General features: G+C 50.3%; 1 protein-coding gene across 10 annotated transcripts in view; it reads left to right on the top strand.

The window, feature by feature from the left end:
- Positions 1 to 12,253, top strand: part of Fgfr1 (fibroblast growth factor receptor 1) — a 48,263-nt gene that overhangs the window by 24,744 nt on the left and 11,266 nt on the right. For 4 of the 10 annotated variants that reach the window (XM_063239829.1, XM_063239827.1, XM_023561980.2 and 1 more), the window contains exons 3-5: positions 8,529 to 8,795; positions 10,089 to 10,178; positions 10,413 to 10,585. In XM_063239829.1, coding sequence (XP_063095899.1) covers positions 8,529 to 8,795; positions 10,089 to 10,178; positions 10,413 to 10,585 — 530 coding nt within the window. The remainder of the gene's footprint in view (positions 1 to 8,528; positions 8,796 to 10,088; positions 10,179 to 10,412; positions 10,586 to 12,253) is intronic. The other 6 variants (XM_063239830.1, XM_023561981.2, XM_063239828.1 and 3 more) reach the window with 3 other exon arrangements.

Raw genomic sequence — 12,253 nt, 5'->3', positions numbered from 1 at the left:
TCAGCTTTATTGCTGCCCCTCTGGCAAACACAGCAGTTTGCACCGTTTTGTCAGGCTGAATGTGGAGTTTTTACATTTTAATGGGCTCTTCTGGCACTGGCCCATTTGCATGCAAAATGTCCCTTCTTACTCCATTCCCTTTTTCTGTTAAAAAAAAAAAGGCACCCTACTCCAAATCCCCTGGTGGGGGGCTGGTGAATGGCTGCTGTGGGCATCAAACCCAGCTAATTGATTTGGCGGTCCTTCTCCCCTGCCACACACCTGTGCACCCCTTCCTACAGCTTCCTGCATATCTTGGGAACTCGGCATTCACGGAGTCATGTAACTTTAGGGCTCCCTCTCTGCACCCCAAACCTTGTAGAATAAAACTTGATACCTGGGATTTTGGTGAGAGTCCCCATTCTTGGCTTGCCAGACTAAAGTAAGTTTTCAGTTCCATTTCAAAGCCAAAATAACGTAATAAAAAAAACCTCTGCCGAGGGCCCCAGAGCCCTGCTGTGCTGTTCTGTAGTCCTTTTAAGTTGCTTTCAAAGCCACCCCGAGTTCCTCCCCCACCCACAATTGCCCCCTCATTTATCTCTGGGGAACTTGTGCCAGGACTGTAAACATTCCTGGACCACCGCTTCCTCCTTGTTTCTGAAGAAGATGGCTTTTCTCCTCAGTTCTTAACCCAGAAATCCAAGGATGACAGAAAGCACTACCCTGAGACGTCCTGCTGCAAGCCAAGCATGGGCCCTATGGGAAGAGTGTCACTCAAGCCTGACACCTGTGCCTGGAACACAGTGGCCATCCTGGGTGTCAGGGAGATGAAACAAATGTTTATGGCCAGCGCCATAGCAGGGCACCACGACAAGGGGCAATGAACAGGCCCAGGAGAAGGCATGTTAGGAATGAGTAAAGCCAGGCTGAGGGTGGCCACCGTTCACCCCAGCACTCTCAGAGGCTGAGGCAGAGGGGTTGCACATTTGAACCTGGCCTGGGCAGTTTAGTGAGACCGTCTTAAAATTCAAAAAAGGACCAACTTCCAGTTCCCAAACAAAACAAAAAACATTAAAACACCACACTGAGTGGAGACTGTAGTTCTTAACTATAAATTTCAGAAGAGTGAGTTTGAAGGTCCGGGGATATGACGGAGATGATCATTGTTGGAGAGAAGAAAAGTGTTTTTGGGCAAACAAGGTCTCTTGGGTGAGGAAAAGCAAAATAAATCCTGCATGGATGGAGACTGGACAGAGGTGGCAGGGGAGGGAGGCACTGGAGATCACAGCATGAGAGGACTGGAAGCAGTGCCGCCCCCGGAGGGGTCAGGCCTCTGCAGGAGAGATTGGAGAGGTATCCCAGGTCCCAGTGGATAGCTGACCTCTTTCTGCTCTGCCTAAAGTGCTTAATCTTCTCAGTGGGTCATCAGAGGTCATCAGCTGTAATCAAGGGTGAGGGGCTTGAGAAGAGAGAAGGTGTCAGGTAACTGATGGCGGTGAGACCGAGAGAGACTAGTTGGGACTGGGACGACTGTGCCATCCACTTGTGGCCAGGGCAGCGCTGCGGCACCTCATGGGGTCATCTCACTGCCCCATGTCCAGCACCTGCAGCCACATGCCACTCCTTGCTTTGTGACTTGGAGAAGTCTCCACGCTGGCACATCCCCATGTTGAAATGGAAGCCACCAGGAATGACATGACACAAGTCAGTGTGACTTGTGAACTATCAAATGTGATGCTGAAGCCGCTCAGCGTTATTATTCCTGGATGACAGCCCGACCTCCACCCCAGATTCCTCCCCTGCCTGTGTGAACAGCACAACTCTCTTGACTTGTGGGGGTCATGGATGAGCACAAGCAGAAAAGTACATTTACAAGTGAAGGATGCTTAGTTATAATACAAAATATAATGGCTCAGAGGTGAGCTGTGAGATTGAGGGTGTGATTGGAGGAGAGAAGACAGGAGGATGAGGTCAGAATAGCTACTTTTAGAATCCCTTGTGAGGAGTTAGGAGACGCAGGTGCCGTTAGCAGGACCAGTGGGCCAAGCTGGAAGGGTTTGGTCACTCCCGAGTCGAGGACTGTAGGACAGTCTTCCTTTCACAGCTGCAGAGCCAGACCCTGGGTGTGCACGGGGCCTAGGTGGGCCTCTTGGACAAATTCCAAATCGCTTTGTGCTTTGGTTTCCCTTCTAAAATAAGGATAATAATAGGGTTATGTGAATCTGATAACTTCATTCATGCTGAGAATTGCGCCTGGCATGTGATCACTGCTGCTTCCCAGGGCTGGGGATGGAGGGGAAGGGCCATGAGGAGGGCTGTGTGCTGCAGGTGGGTGTGAGGCGGTTCCCTTGCCGTGAGTATTGGCTAAGGCTGGTATCCCTGTATACACACTTGCCTGAGGTCCTGGGGAATCTGGGAAATCACATGGCATCACAAATTGTGCTTGGCTCCTCTTCACCCGGGTCATGTTGAGTTACGAGGTGAGGGTGAGTGGATAACCTCCTCATCACACGGCTGTTCCAGGACCAGGCTGGTGAACTGGGATTTCTAAATACATCTCCAGCTTTGATTTTTCTATGCAGCACCTGCGTTTATATTCGCTGTGCAGAGATGCATTCCCTAGGACTTATTTGGTAGCTTTGTTTTATTCCTCACCGTATGGTTTGAAATCTGGTTTTGGTTGTGGCCTTTGACTGTCTTTTACCATGAGTCTTCCGTTTCAGACAGAATGTGTGGTCAGACCTGACCCGCCCCAATCAGGAACATCTCTTTCTTTTCTGCCCCTGTGGCTTGAGGTTTTTGTTTTTTGTTTCTTGGTTTGATTTGGTTCGGTTCACAGGCTCTTTGCTGTGTGTTCTAGACTGGCCTAGAATTCATGAACGTCTTGTCTCAGCCTCCCAAGTGCTGTGATTCTACCTGGTCTGGCTCCCAATTTTTACTGCTAATCTCGATCCTGTGTTTTCTCCCCCTCACCCTCCCTTTCATCTGTGGGAGATTCATCTTCTGTGAACCTGGTGTGCTCTGACCGCCTATACTTTCTTTAAGTTGTACAACAAGAGAGGCTGGCTGGGCCACCTGCCCCGGCTCCTCCTGTGAGCTCCGCCTGTCTCATGGCACAGTGTAAAGTGCTCACAAGTACCCAGCTGTATGCTCACACTCTCACCCTGCTTTGGCTGAGACATATCTCTGGGGCCTTTGTTTAACCCTTTGCTCATTGCGTGGTGACAAGGCTTGCAGACGCCTAATTATCACTATTCTGAAGAAAGTTCTCCATCTCCTTGGGTTTACAGCAACTGGGATGTCATCTTCTCAGGAGAAAGACAATGTTTCTGTGACTTTGGGCTCTGTTCCCACCCAGCTTAGGCCCATGGCTGGCAGAAAGTGTAGCCTGAGAATCAAGAACGGGGATCTGACCACATGCACGCCACATAACACTGCCTGTTGACTGCCCATGGGACAGTTCAGGCCAGTCGTGCCCTAGGCAGACGGCTCTCCTGCTGGCTTGTTGGTAGTGACACAGTGCAGATTAATTAGGTCCCTAGAAGTCAGCACCATGGAAATGTCTCCCCCACTCCCACCTCTGTCTGCTCCAGCTGCCCCTGAGGGAAGGAGGTTCTGTAAGGGAAGGTGGGATTGGTGTATGAATTCCTTTCTCTTCCATCAAAGGGAGCCCTAGATCAATGTTGCGTGACTTTCTGTGCCATCTGCACTGCCCTGGAACCTGTCGCAGGACGAGAGGCTTTGTCTCAGTTTCAGCAGTTAAGTAAGAGCTTTTGGTCTCTGGTTTTCTGGAGAATTGTCCAAGGCTTTGGAAGTGAGGTTGGCACCTAAGTCCTCTTAGGACATTGGGTTCCAGCCCTGTCTGTAGCCTCTCCCTACCCCCCGCCTCAGTGTGGGGATGGAGATCCAGTCTCTGCGTGCGCATCAGAGCACAATGCACCTTTTCCGTCCTTGGAACATGTGTGGCACTGCCAGCATTTTCAGCCTGGTCTGGCTTGCCTTGGGGTGCCATGTGCATTTGCCCTTGCTCCTCCCTCTCACCTTTTAGAAAACAAGGCCCACAAAGCAAGTGCTAGGTTTTGCCATTGGCCCACTGTCAGAAAGGTCCATCGTGAGACCTAGATCTGCCAAATCAGATTCCCCAGCCCCGAGATACTGCTTGCAAGTGGCTAAGCAGCATAGGGCCTTTCCTTCCTTCATCTTCACAGCTGCCTCGGTGGCACCCTCTACTGCGTCCTGCTAGGAGACCTCCACTGACGGAACGTGTCCTGCTGGTCTTGGGCAGACACAAGTCCAGTCCCATGGACACAAGACACAAACGGGGCATAAGTGAGGGACCCAGAAAAGACCAAGAGAGATGCAAAGTAGTCATGGGCATCCTTGAGTCAGTCACCTACCTTAGGACAGTGTTATGGTTGCTGCCATTCTGCAAGTTGATAGGAGATGGGCAGGACCCAGGAAACAAGCAGCGATCCATTCCTTCTTCATCGCCTCCCTGAAGAGAGCTGCCTCGTCCTTGCATAGTAGATGGAGCCGTGAATGCACTTCAAGAATGCTAGCCGTTGGGGCTGGGGATTTAGCTTAGCGGCATAAGCGCCTGCTTTACAAGCAGGCGGTCGTGAGTTCGATCCCCAGTACCGATAAAAATGAAAAAGACAAAAAAAAAAAAAAAAAAAGAATGCTAGCTGTGGAAAAGCAATTGATACTCTAGATTTGGGGTTCCTCTAAACAAATGGCTTTTGCCAGACCCTAACTTCATTCAAGACCTTATGGATAGTTTCTCTCTCATTCAGTGCAGTGGGGAAGTTGTAACAGACAACTCTGCACTGTGTTGCTTGCTAATTTTTAAGAGAAGCAAAAGACACAGACACTGCCATCACCTGATGGCTAGAACGTACTGTATCCATGCAGTACAGTTTTATTAGGCCCTGGAAAGGAAGGAAGTACTAAGACAAGAAAGTACTGACACATGGAACAACCTTGCCTACATGATAAAAGAAGCCAGTCACAAAAGACCATATATTATGTGATTTCACTGATCTGAACCATGCAGATCTATATAGACAAAAAGCTCCATATGTGGGAGTTGAGGAGTGACTTCCCTGGGCCTGGAGTTTCTTTTGGGGGTGGAAAAAATATTCTGAAGTTACATTGTGATATCTGTTCTGCAACACTGAATATACTTTGTATCTGTGAGGTCTGTATTTGCAGATTAAACCAGCCACTGATGGACCATATTCAGGGGAAAATGTGTCTGTAATGAATGTGTACAGACATATTTCCCCCCTCATTCCCTTAATGATACACTATAACAGAACTGGGTGTGGTAGTGCATGTCTGTAATATCAGCGTTCTGTGAGGCAGAGGCAGGAAGCTTACAAGTGCAAGTCTAAGCTGGACAACTTAGACCCTATCTAAAACTAATTTTTTAAAAATGGGTTTTGGGCTCTAACTCAGTGTGAAGGTTCTGGATTCGATCTTTGGTGTCTTTATATTAAGTGTTACAAGTAATCTAGAGATGATTTAAAGTACAGAGGAAAATGGCAAAGATTGTATGTGAACACTACCATTTTATATGAGACTTGACTATTCATGGACTTTTGCAACTTCAAAGAGTCCTAAAACCAACCCCCTTGGAGTCCAAGGGACAGCTATACTGGAAACCATTTAAATGGACTAATTTTATGGTGCTAAACAAACAAAATTCAAGATGATATGTAACTGTGAATTTGTATAGTGTGGATTGTAACAGCTTTATGGGAGGTTTGAGTAGTGAAACCCATTGGAAGCTGAAGATTTCCTGGTCGATTACGGTGGCGGACTTTGGGTCACCTGGGACAGGACTCCTGACGGATGCCGACAGTTGTCAGCGTTACTGTGTGGGAACATCGAGGTGCAGAGTGGAAGGCTGCGGTGGGGTGGAGTTTGGATGTAGTGGGTAGGAGCAGATGTGGGGCGCCTCGGGGGGCCAAGCAGGGGTGTGGGTAGCCTGTGCTCGGTGTAGGATCTTGGCCGGAGAATGATGGGTAATATACATAGGGCTTGGGCACACTGGGCTGAGTCTGAACTCATAACTCGGGAGGCCACTGAGTAAGTTACCCAAGAGCACCAGCAATGCCAGGGGACAAAGCAAACCAGAGGGAGCGGGGTCTGTGTGACAGCGTCAGAAGGAAAGAGCAGAAGGACACGAGACTGGCGCTTTTCGTCAGTCGTGTGGGAGAGTTCAGTGTGGGTACCCTGCTTAGGACTGGCAACCACTGACACTTGTCATCGCGCTGTGTGAGTTTTTTTGTTTGTTTGTTTTTTGTCTTGTTGGTTTTTGGGGGAGGGGTTTGGGGTTTTTTGGTCTTTTTGAGACAGAGTCTTGCTATACAGTTCAGGCTGGCCTTAAGCTCACTTTGTAGCCTGGGCTGGTCTGGAACTTGAAAGAATCCTCCTGCCTCAGCCTCCTGAGTGCTGGGATTACAGGTGTGAGCCACCACACCCAGCTCATAATTGGAGTTTGATGTTGACCAACGGCTGGTACAGATCTCAAGCTTAGAAGTGTTTCATTAGTGAGGGAAATGAGATTTGATCAACAGGAGTGTCAGTGTTTTCTTTTGGTGTTAAGTCTACAACTACTTTTTTTCTGCCTTCATTATGACAAAACCACAAATCATTAAAAATGGAAAGAGTGGGCTGGGAATTTAGCTCAGCGGCATAAGCGCCTGCCTTGCAAGCAGGCAGTCGTGCGTTCGATCCCTGGTACCGATAAAAATGAAAAAGACAAAAAAGAAAAAAAAAATGGAAAGAGTGACTTTTTCTAAGACTCATGACACTTATTTTTAACCTGCTGTGTGTTCTGCGCACCTCTGCAGAATTCCTCTTAAACAAGGTTTTCAAAAACAAGCGCGCACCAGTCTCGTGGCTGCCGAACCCTTGCCAGCAGCGGCCCTGATTGTGATGACCCTGTTGGTGCCGCAGGGCCAGGGTGCAGAGCCCAGGAGGAAGCCCTGTCCGTTCCTGGCACCTTCTGATACAGACCCCCGTTTCCCTCCTGTCCTCCCTCCCTGCCATTTTTCCTTTTTCGTTACTGTTTAATTGAGACAAGGAACCGTGTATTTGCCTCTGCCTCCCAAGCTAGGACTACAGGCTCACACCACCACATCTAGCTCCAGACAGCTGTTTCTGTTTGCAAGGTTTCTAGCAGAGACTTGTTGAGAACTTAAGAAATAGGTTCAGTAAACCAAGAGGAGAGGAGTCAGGGAGAAAAAGGGAGTTTAAAAGCAGGACCATGAGGAGGGGCCATGGCAGTTCCCTGTCATTGATGCAGCAAGTGTTTATTTAGTAACGCTCAGTACCTGGCTGGCCTTAACATGGGGCTGAGGATTTGAAAGTAAATGTGACTCCCGAATCTTTTCCTCCGGACTAGGAGCCAGCGACAGCTTTGAGAAGTTGACCCCGCTGGCAGGGCAGCAGTGTGTTCAAGCAGGGGCCAGGGAGAGTATGTCCCAGAGCTTGGGGACCTGCCAGAGATGTAGCCAGCAGCAAACAGGTGGGCTTCTCTAAGAAAGTGGAGGCTCAGGTCAGGTGGCAGTGCATTCTGGTGGCCGGAGGAGGCTAGGAGTGTGCTTGGACATCTTAAAAGCAGGCAGAAATCTCATGTCCCTAGCTAGTGAAGAGGGGACATGGGGCCTTCCACGGCTGGCTCCTGGGTGTGTACACATCTCAGCTTCTTGAAGGATGAGTCACTGGGTGTTCTTCGTGACACTCTGGCAGGTCTAGGACTGCTGCCTGTGAGGGAAAGGTGGGCGGGAGGGGGCAGGGTGGATATCTGACTTCCTGCTGCTGGCCACAGGAGAGACCACGTCCCAGCAGTGGGATGAGGAGAAAAGGGCTTTGTGTGCAGCAGTTTCTGCTGCCAGAGCAAGTGTGGGTTTTGTGGCAGCTGCCGGCCTCTGTCTCTAATATAGGCAAAAGCTCCAAATCCTCCCAGCCCGACACCTGTTAGCCAGAGATCCCCTGAGCTGACCTTTCCTTGTACCATCTCTCCCACGTGTGCCTCTGACCCCCACCCTTGCTGGATCCTATGAACTCAGAGCCCTCATTGGTCAAAAGTACCTTCTCGGGGCTATTGGAGTTTTGAGGAGCAGAGTGTATTCAAGAGTCACTAGGGAAAGGGGTGAGGCTGACCCAACCAAAAGGAATGGGGCGTTCCTCTGGGAAGTGGCCACTCTTGGCAGAGATGTGGCATGTGCTGGGGAACTGTGGACAAGTCCTGGGAAGGGCTGGCCTTTTCCCTGGATGGGGGGAAATGAAATGTGACCTGCTTAATGCTGCTGCAGCTGCTTTCTAACTTGCCTCTTTCTTCCTCTGACTTGCGGAGGAGTGGGGTGGTGGAGACGAGACGGGGTTCCCAGGGAGCCAGGCATTTCCCACTGACCCGCATGCTCCCTGGCTCTGTGGCCTGCGTCCCTGTGGGCCGCCGAGGCTAGCGGAACTCCCTTTGTCTCCCTCCTTCCTCTCCCCCCCCCCCCGACACCTCTCCCTGGCCCCCGTGGTGGCTGCAGCCCAGCCCTGGGGGGCCCCAGTGGAAGTGGAATCCCTCCTGGTCCACCCTGGTGACCTGCTGCAGCTTCGCTGTCGGCTGCGGGACGATGTCCAGAGCATCAACTGGCTGCGGGACGGGGTACAGCTCGTGGAAAGCAACCGTACCCGCATCACAGGGGAGGAGGTGGAGGTGCGGGACTCCGTGCCTGCCGACTCCGGCCTCTACGCTTGTGTGACCAGCAGTCCCTCTGGCAGCGACACCAGCTACTTCTCCGTCAATGTCTCAGGTTGGTAGCCAAGCCCTCCTCCCCTCCTAGACCCCTCTCTGCCTGTCGCTGCTGGGCCAGGAGAGGCCAGCCTCCCTTCCTGCCGTGATCTCCCCATTCTGCTTTGGAAACTGCTGCCCACTAACACTGCTCCCTGCCCAGCGTGGCTTAGCTCTCTGGGGCGGGGAGACCTCCAGGGTGGATCCCAGGCCAAAGACCTGGTGCTTCTAAGACCTACCTCCGAGATGACTGGCAGTGCTCTCGGGGTGGTAGGACCTTGCTTTTTCCACAACTTGTCCAAATCTCCAGGACACTAAGTGGGGCCCAGCCAACTTTCATACTGTCACTGCCTTGCCCTTTGAACGTGGTGCTCAGCTTGGCGACCAGAGCCCTGGAACCTGTGGCGAGGTCCCTGCTGTAGTGGGGAGGGCTGGGGTATACCGCCATATCTGGGGGCGTGGTGGAGGCACGTTGGCAGCCAGGGACTCTGTCATTGTTAGGATGCAATTTTGACAAAACTAGGATTCAGGAAGGTAGAACTGGCATCCTATGTGTATCCCAGCACAGGGGCCTGGCACCTCCACCCAGGCATCAGTTAGAATCTGTCCCAGCAGAGGGCCCTGCCTTTCTGTCTCCTTCCAGAGTCCCAAGAGTGCCGGGAAGGACTGGCAAAAGCCGCACATGAGCCCTGTGCCTGGCTGCCAGTGTGGCGCTGGTTCTCGAGAGGGTGCATTATCACTGGCAGTGGTGCTGGCCACTCCGAGTCTTAGCGGCTACCGATAAGATCCCACCTGGAGGCCGTCCCACCCAGGGCTCCAGTCTCACATGCCCAGAGCTGCCTGGGCTTCCTGGTGGTGGGTAACCTGAAGGGGAGGACACAGGTTCCCTGCTGCCATTCTGAGAGCCAGGGTGGCCAGCGGGTGCCACCAGCTAAAGAGCCTCCAAGTGTGGTGTGGCATTGGAGAAGGACAGCTGGCCCTAGGGCACTGCCCATGGGAAGGGGCTGGGCAGTTGGGGCAGGGAGGAGAGGGGATCACCCTGGGGCGCACACTTCTTAAACAATCTCTGTCCCCTGGGAAGGTTGTCATGGGCTAGGGTGTATCTCGGCAGCACAGCACCTGCCTGGCAAGCATGAGGTCGTGAGTTCATTCCCAGCAAAAGCAAACAAACAGACTGTCCCCAAGAGAAGAGTGGGACTGGCATCCCTCCGGGCAGGGCGCTGTGACCATCTGTGACTGTGTGGCCTTCATGGGGTGACTGGGTTTGTGGGTGCAGTCTTGGAGTTGTCCTCAGTGCCCCTTTTCCTCCCTGTAGATGCGCTCCCCTCCTCGGAGGATGATGATGACGATGATGATTCCTCTTCCGAGGAGAAGGAGACAGACAACACCAAACCAAACCGTATGCGTGAGACACTTTCCTACCTTACTACTGTGGGCCTGGGAGCTGGGTGCAAGGGACTCAGGAGGTAGACGGGAGGCAGAAGGCCCGTGGGGCTCAGGCACCCCACTACCAGTGCTCTGGAGACTGGGCCTGGCGTGCAGGTGTAGGCAGAGGGCCGGGCACCGCCACCCTGCCTGGGCCTCGTTCTGGAGCCTGACCACCTCCACCATCTGGTCTCTCTTGGCTTTTCCTGGGCAGCCGTAGCTCCATACTGGACGTCCCCAGAGAAGATGGAAAAGAAACTGCATGCCGTGCCCGCGGCCAAGACAGTGAAGTTCAAATGTCCTTCCAGTGGGACCCCCAACCCCACCCTGCGCTGGCTGAAAAACGGCAAAGAATTCAAACCCGACCATAGGATTGGAGGCTACAAGGTACAGGAATGTACATATGAATGTTCAGGAAGGTAGCTTAAGCAGAGTGGGAGGCTGAGGCAGAAAGTCCTCCTCATTCTATGCCTTTAATTTGTTAGGGGTTTGGTTTGCTTTGCTTTTTTCATTTGTTTTATCTTTCGAGTTTTCTTGGTACTGGAATTGGAACCCAGAGCTTTGTACATGCTAAGCAATGTTCCGCCACTGAGCTACAACTCCCAGCCCCTTGAAATTGTGTTTTTGTTTTTGCTTTTGCTTTTGGTCTTTTTGAGACAGGGTCTCACTGTGCAGTTCAGGCTGGTCGTGAACTCACTTTGTAGCCCAGGCTGGCCTCAAACACAACCATCCTCCTGCCTCAGCCTCCTGAGTGCTGGAATCACAGGTGTGTGCCACCATACCTGGCGAAATTGTTTTAATGCTTTTTAACTATAATGACTTTTCCAGGCGTAGTGATGCAAAAAAAAGTAAAACATGCTAATGAAAACATTTGCTGGAACATTATGTACATTAGTGAAAAACTAGAAAATACCTAAATGTCATAAAATAATTGTGGAATATATTTATAATTGGATCTTAGGTAGCTATGAAAAACCATCTTTCAAACACTCATGCTTGAAATAACAGTGATTCATTATTGTTAATGAATAGTAATAAATTTTATATAGAAGGTGATTAATCATAAAAGCCATATATACATAGAAGGATCATTTTTAAACTGTTTTGCATTTGACAATTTAAAAAACACTGTCAATTATAGTTTTGTTGTTATTTTGTTTTTATCTTTTTGAGATAAAGTCTCACTAGATAGTTCAGGCTGGCCTTGTAGCCCAGGTTGGTCTCAAACTTACAACGATCCTCCTGCCTCAGCCTCCCAAGTGTTGTCATCAGCATATTTAAAACTTAGAACAGATTTCTGGAAATGAATTTACTGCGTCAAAGGGTATAAGCGTTTTTTAAGCTCTTTGTGTGTATTACTCAGTTACTTTTTTTTTTTTTTTAATGATACCAGAGATTTGTTTGTTTTTGTTTTTTTGAAAGGTCTCCCCATGTAGTCCAAGCTGACCCTGGAACACCTTAATCATCCTGCCTCAGCCTATTAAATGCTGGGATTACAGGCAGGCACCATCATATGTGGTGCCTTACTTTCTTAAAAGGCAAAATGGCCAGATCTGGTGGTGCACACCTGTGATCCCGGGGCTAGGGAGTCTGAAACATGAGGATCGCTTTGAGTTCAAGGCCAGCCTGAAACTACAGAGAGAGAGTCTGCCTCAAAAAAAAAGGAAAATGAAGTCACTTTCAGATAGCCTAGCATAAAAGAATAACAGGTTCACCAGGCCTTTGGCAACAAGTGAAAGTGCTTCATTGTGTTTGTTTTGTTTTGCTGACTGCGTGTTAATGACCAGCCTTCCTTCCTGTATAAGTTGTTGCCCTTTGACCATTCATATCTATAGGAAAATCTGTGTCATAAACCCTTCTTTACTCTCTGATCATCCAGAGAGTTCCTGTTGATCTCTCATTAACTAACTTCTATTTCTCTTTTTTTCCCCTTCTCTCTCTCTCTCCGTTCCTCCTTCCCTCCCCCTTCCTTGACTCCCCCATCCATCCGTCCATCTGTCCGTCCGTCCTTCCTTCCTTTCAAGACAGGGTCTCACTATGTAGTCTAGCCTGGCC

The sequence above is a fragment of the Cavia porcellus genome, unplaced genomic scaffold (assembly GCF_034190915.1).
Source record: "Cavia porcellus strain 051 isolate PalLab524CR breed Dunkin Hartley unplaced genomic scaffold, mCavPor4.1 scaffold_29, whole genome shotgun sequence".
In the NCBI taxonomy this organism is placed as follows: Eukaryota; Metazoa; Chordata; class Mammalia; order Rodentia; family Caviidae; genus Cavia; species Cavia porcellus.
Note: the sequence above shows the minus strand (reverse complement) of the source record. Positions and strands in the feature narration are given on the sequence as shown.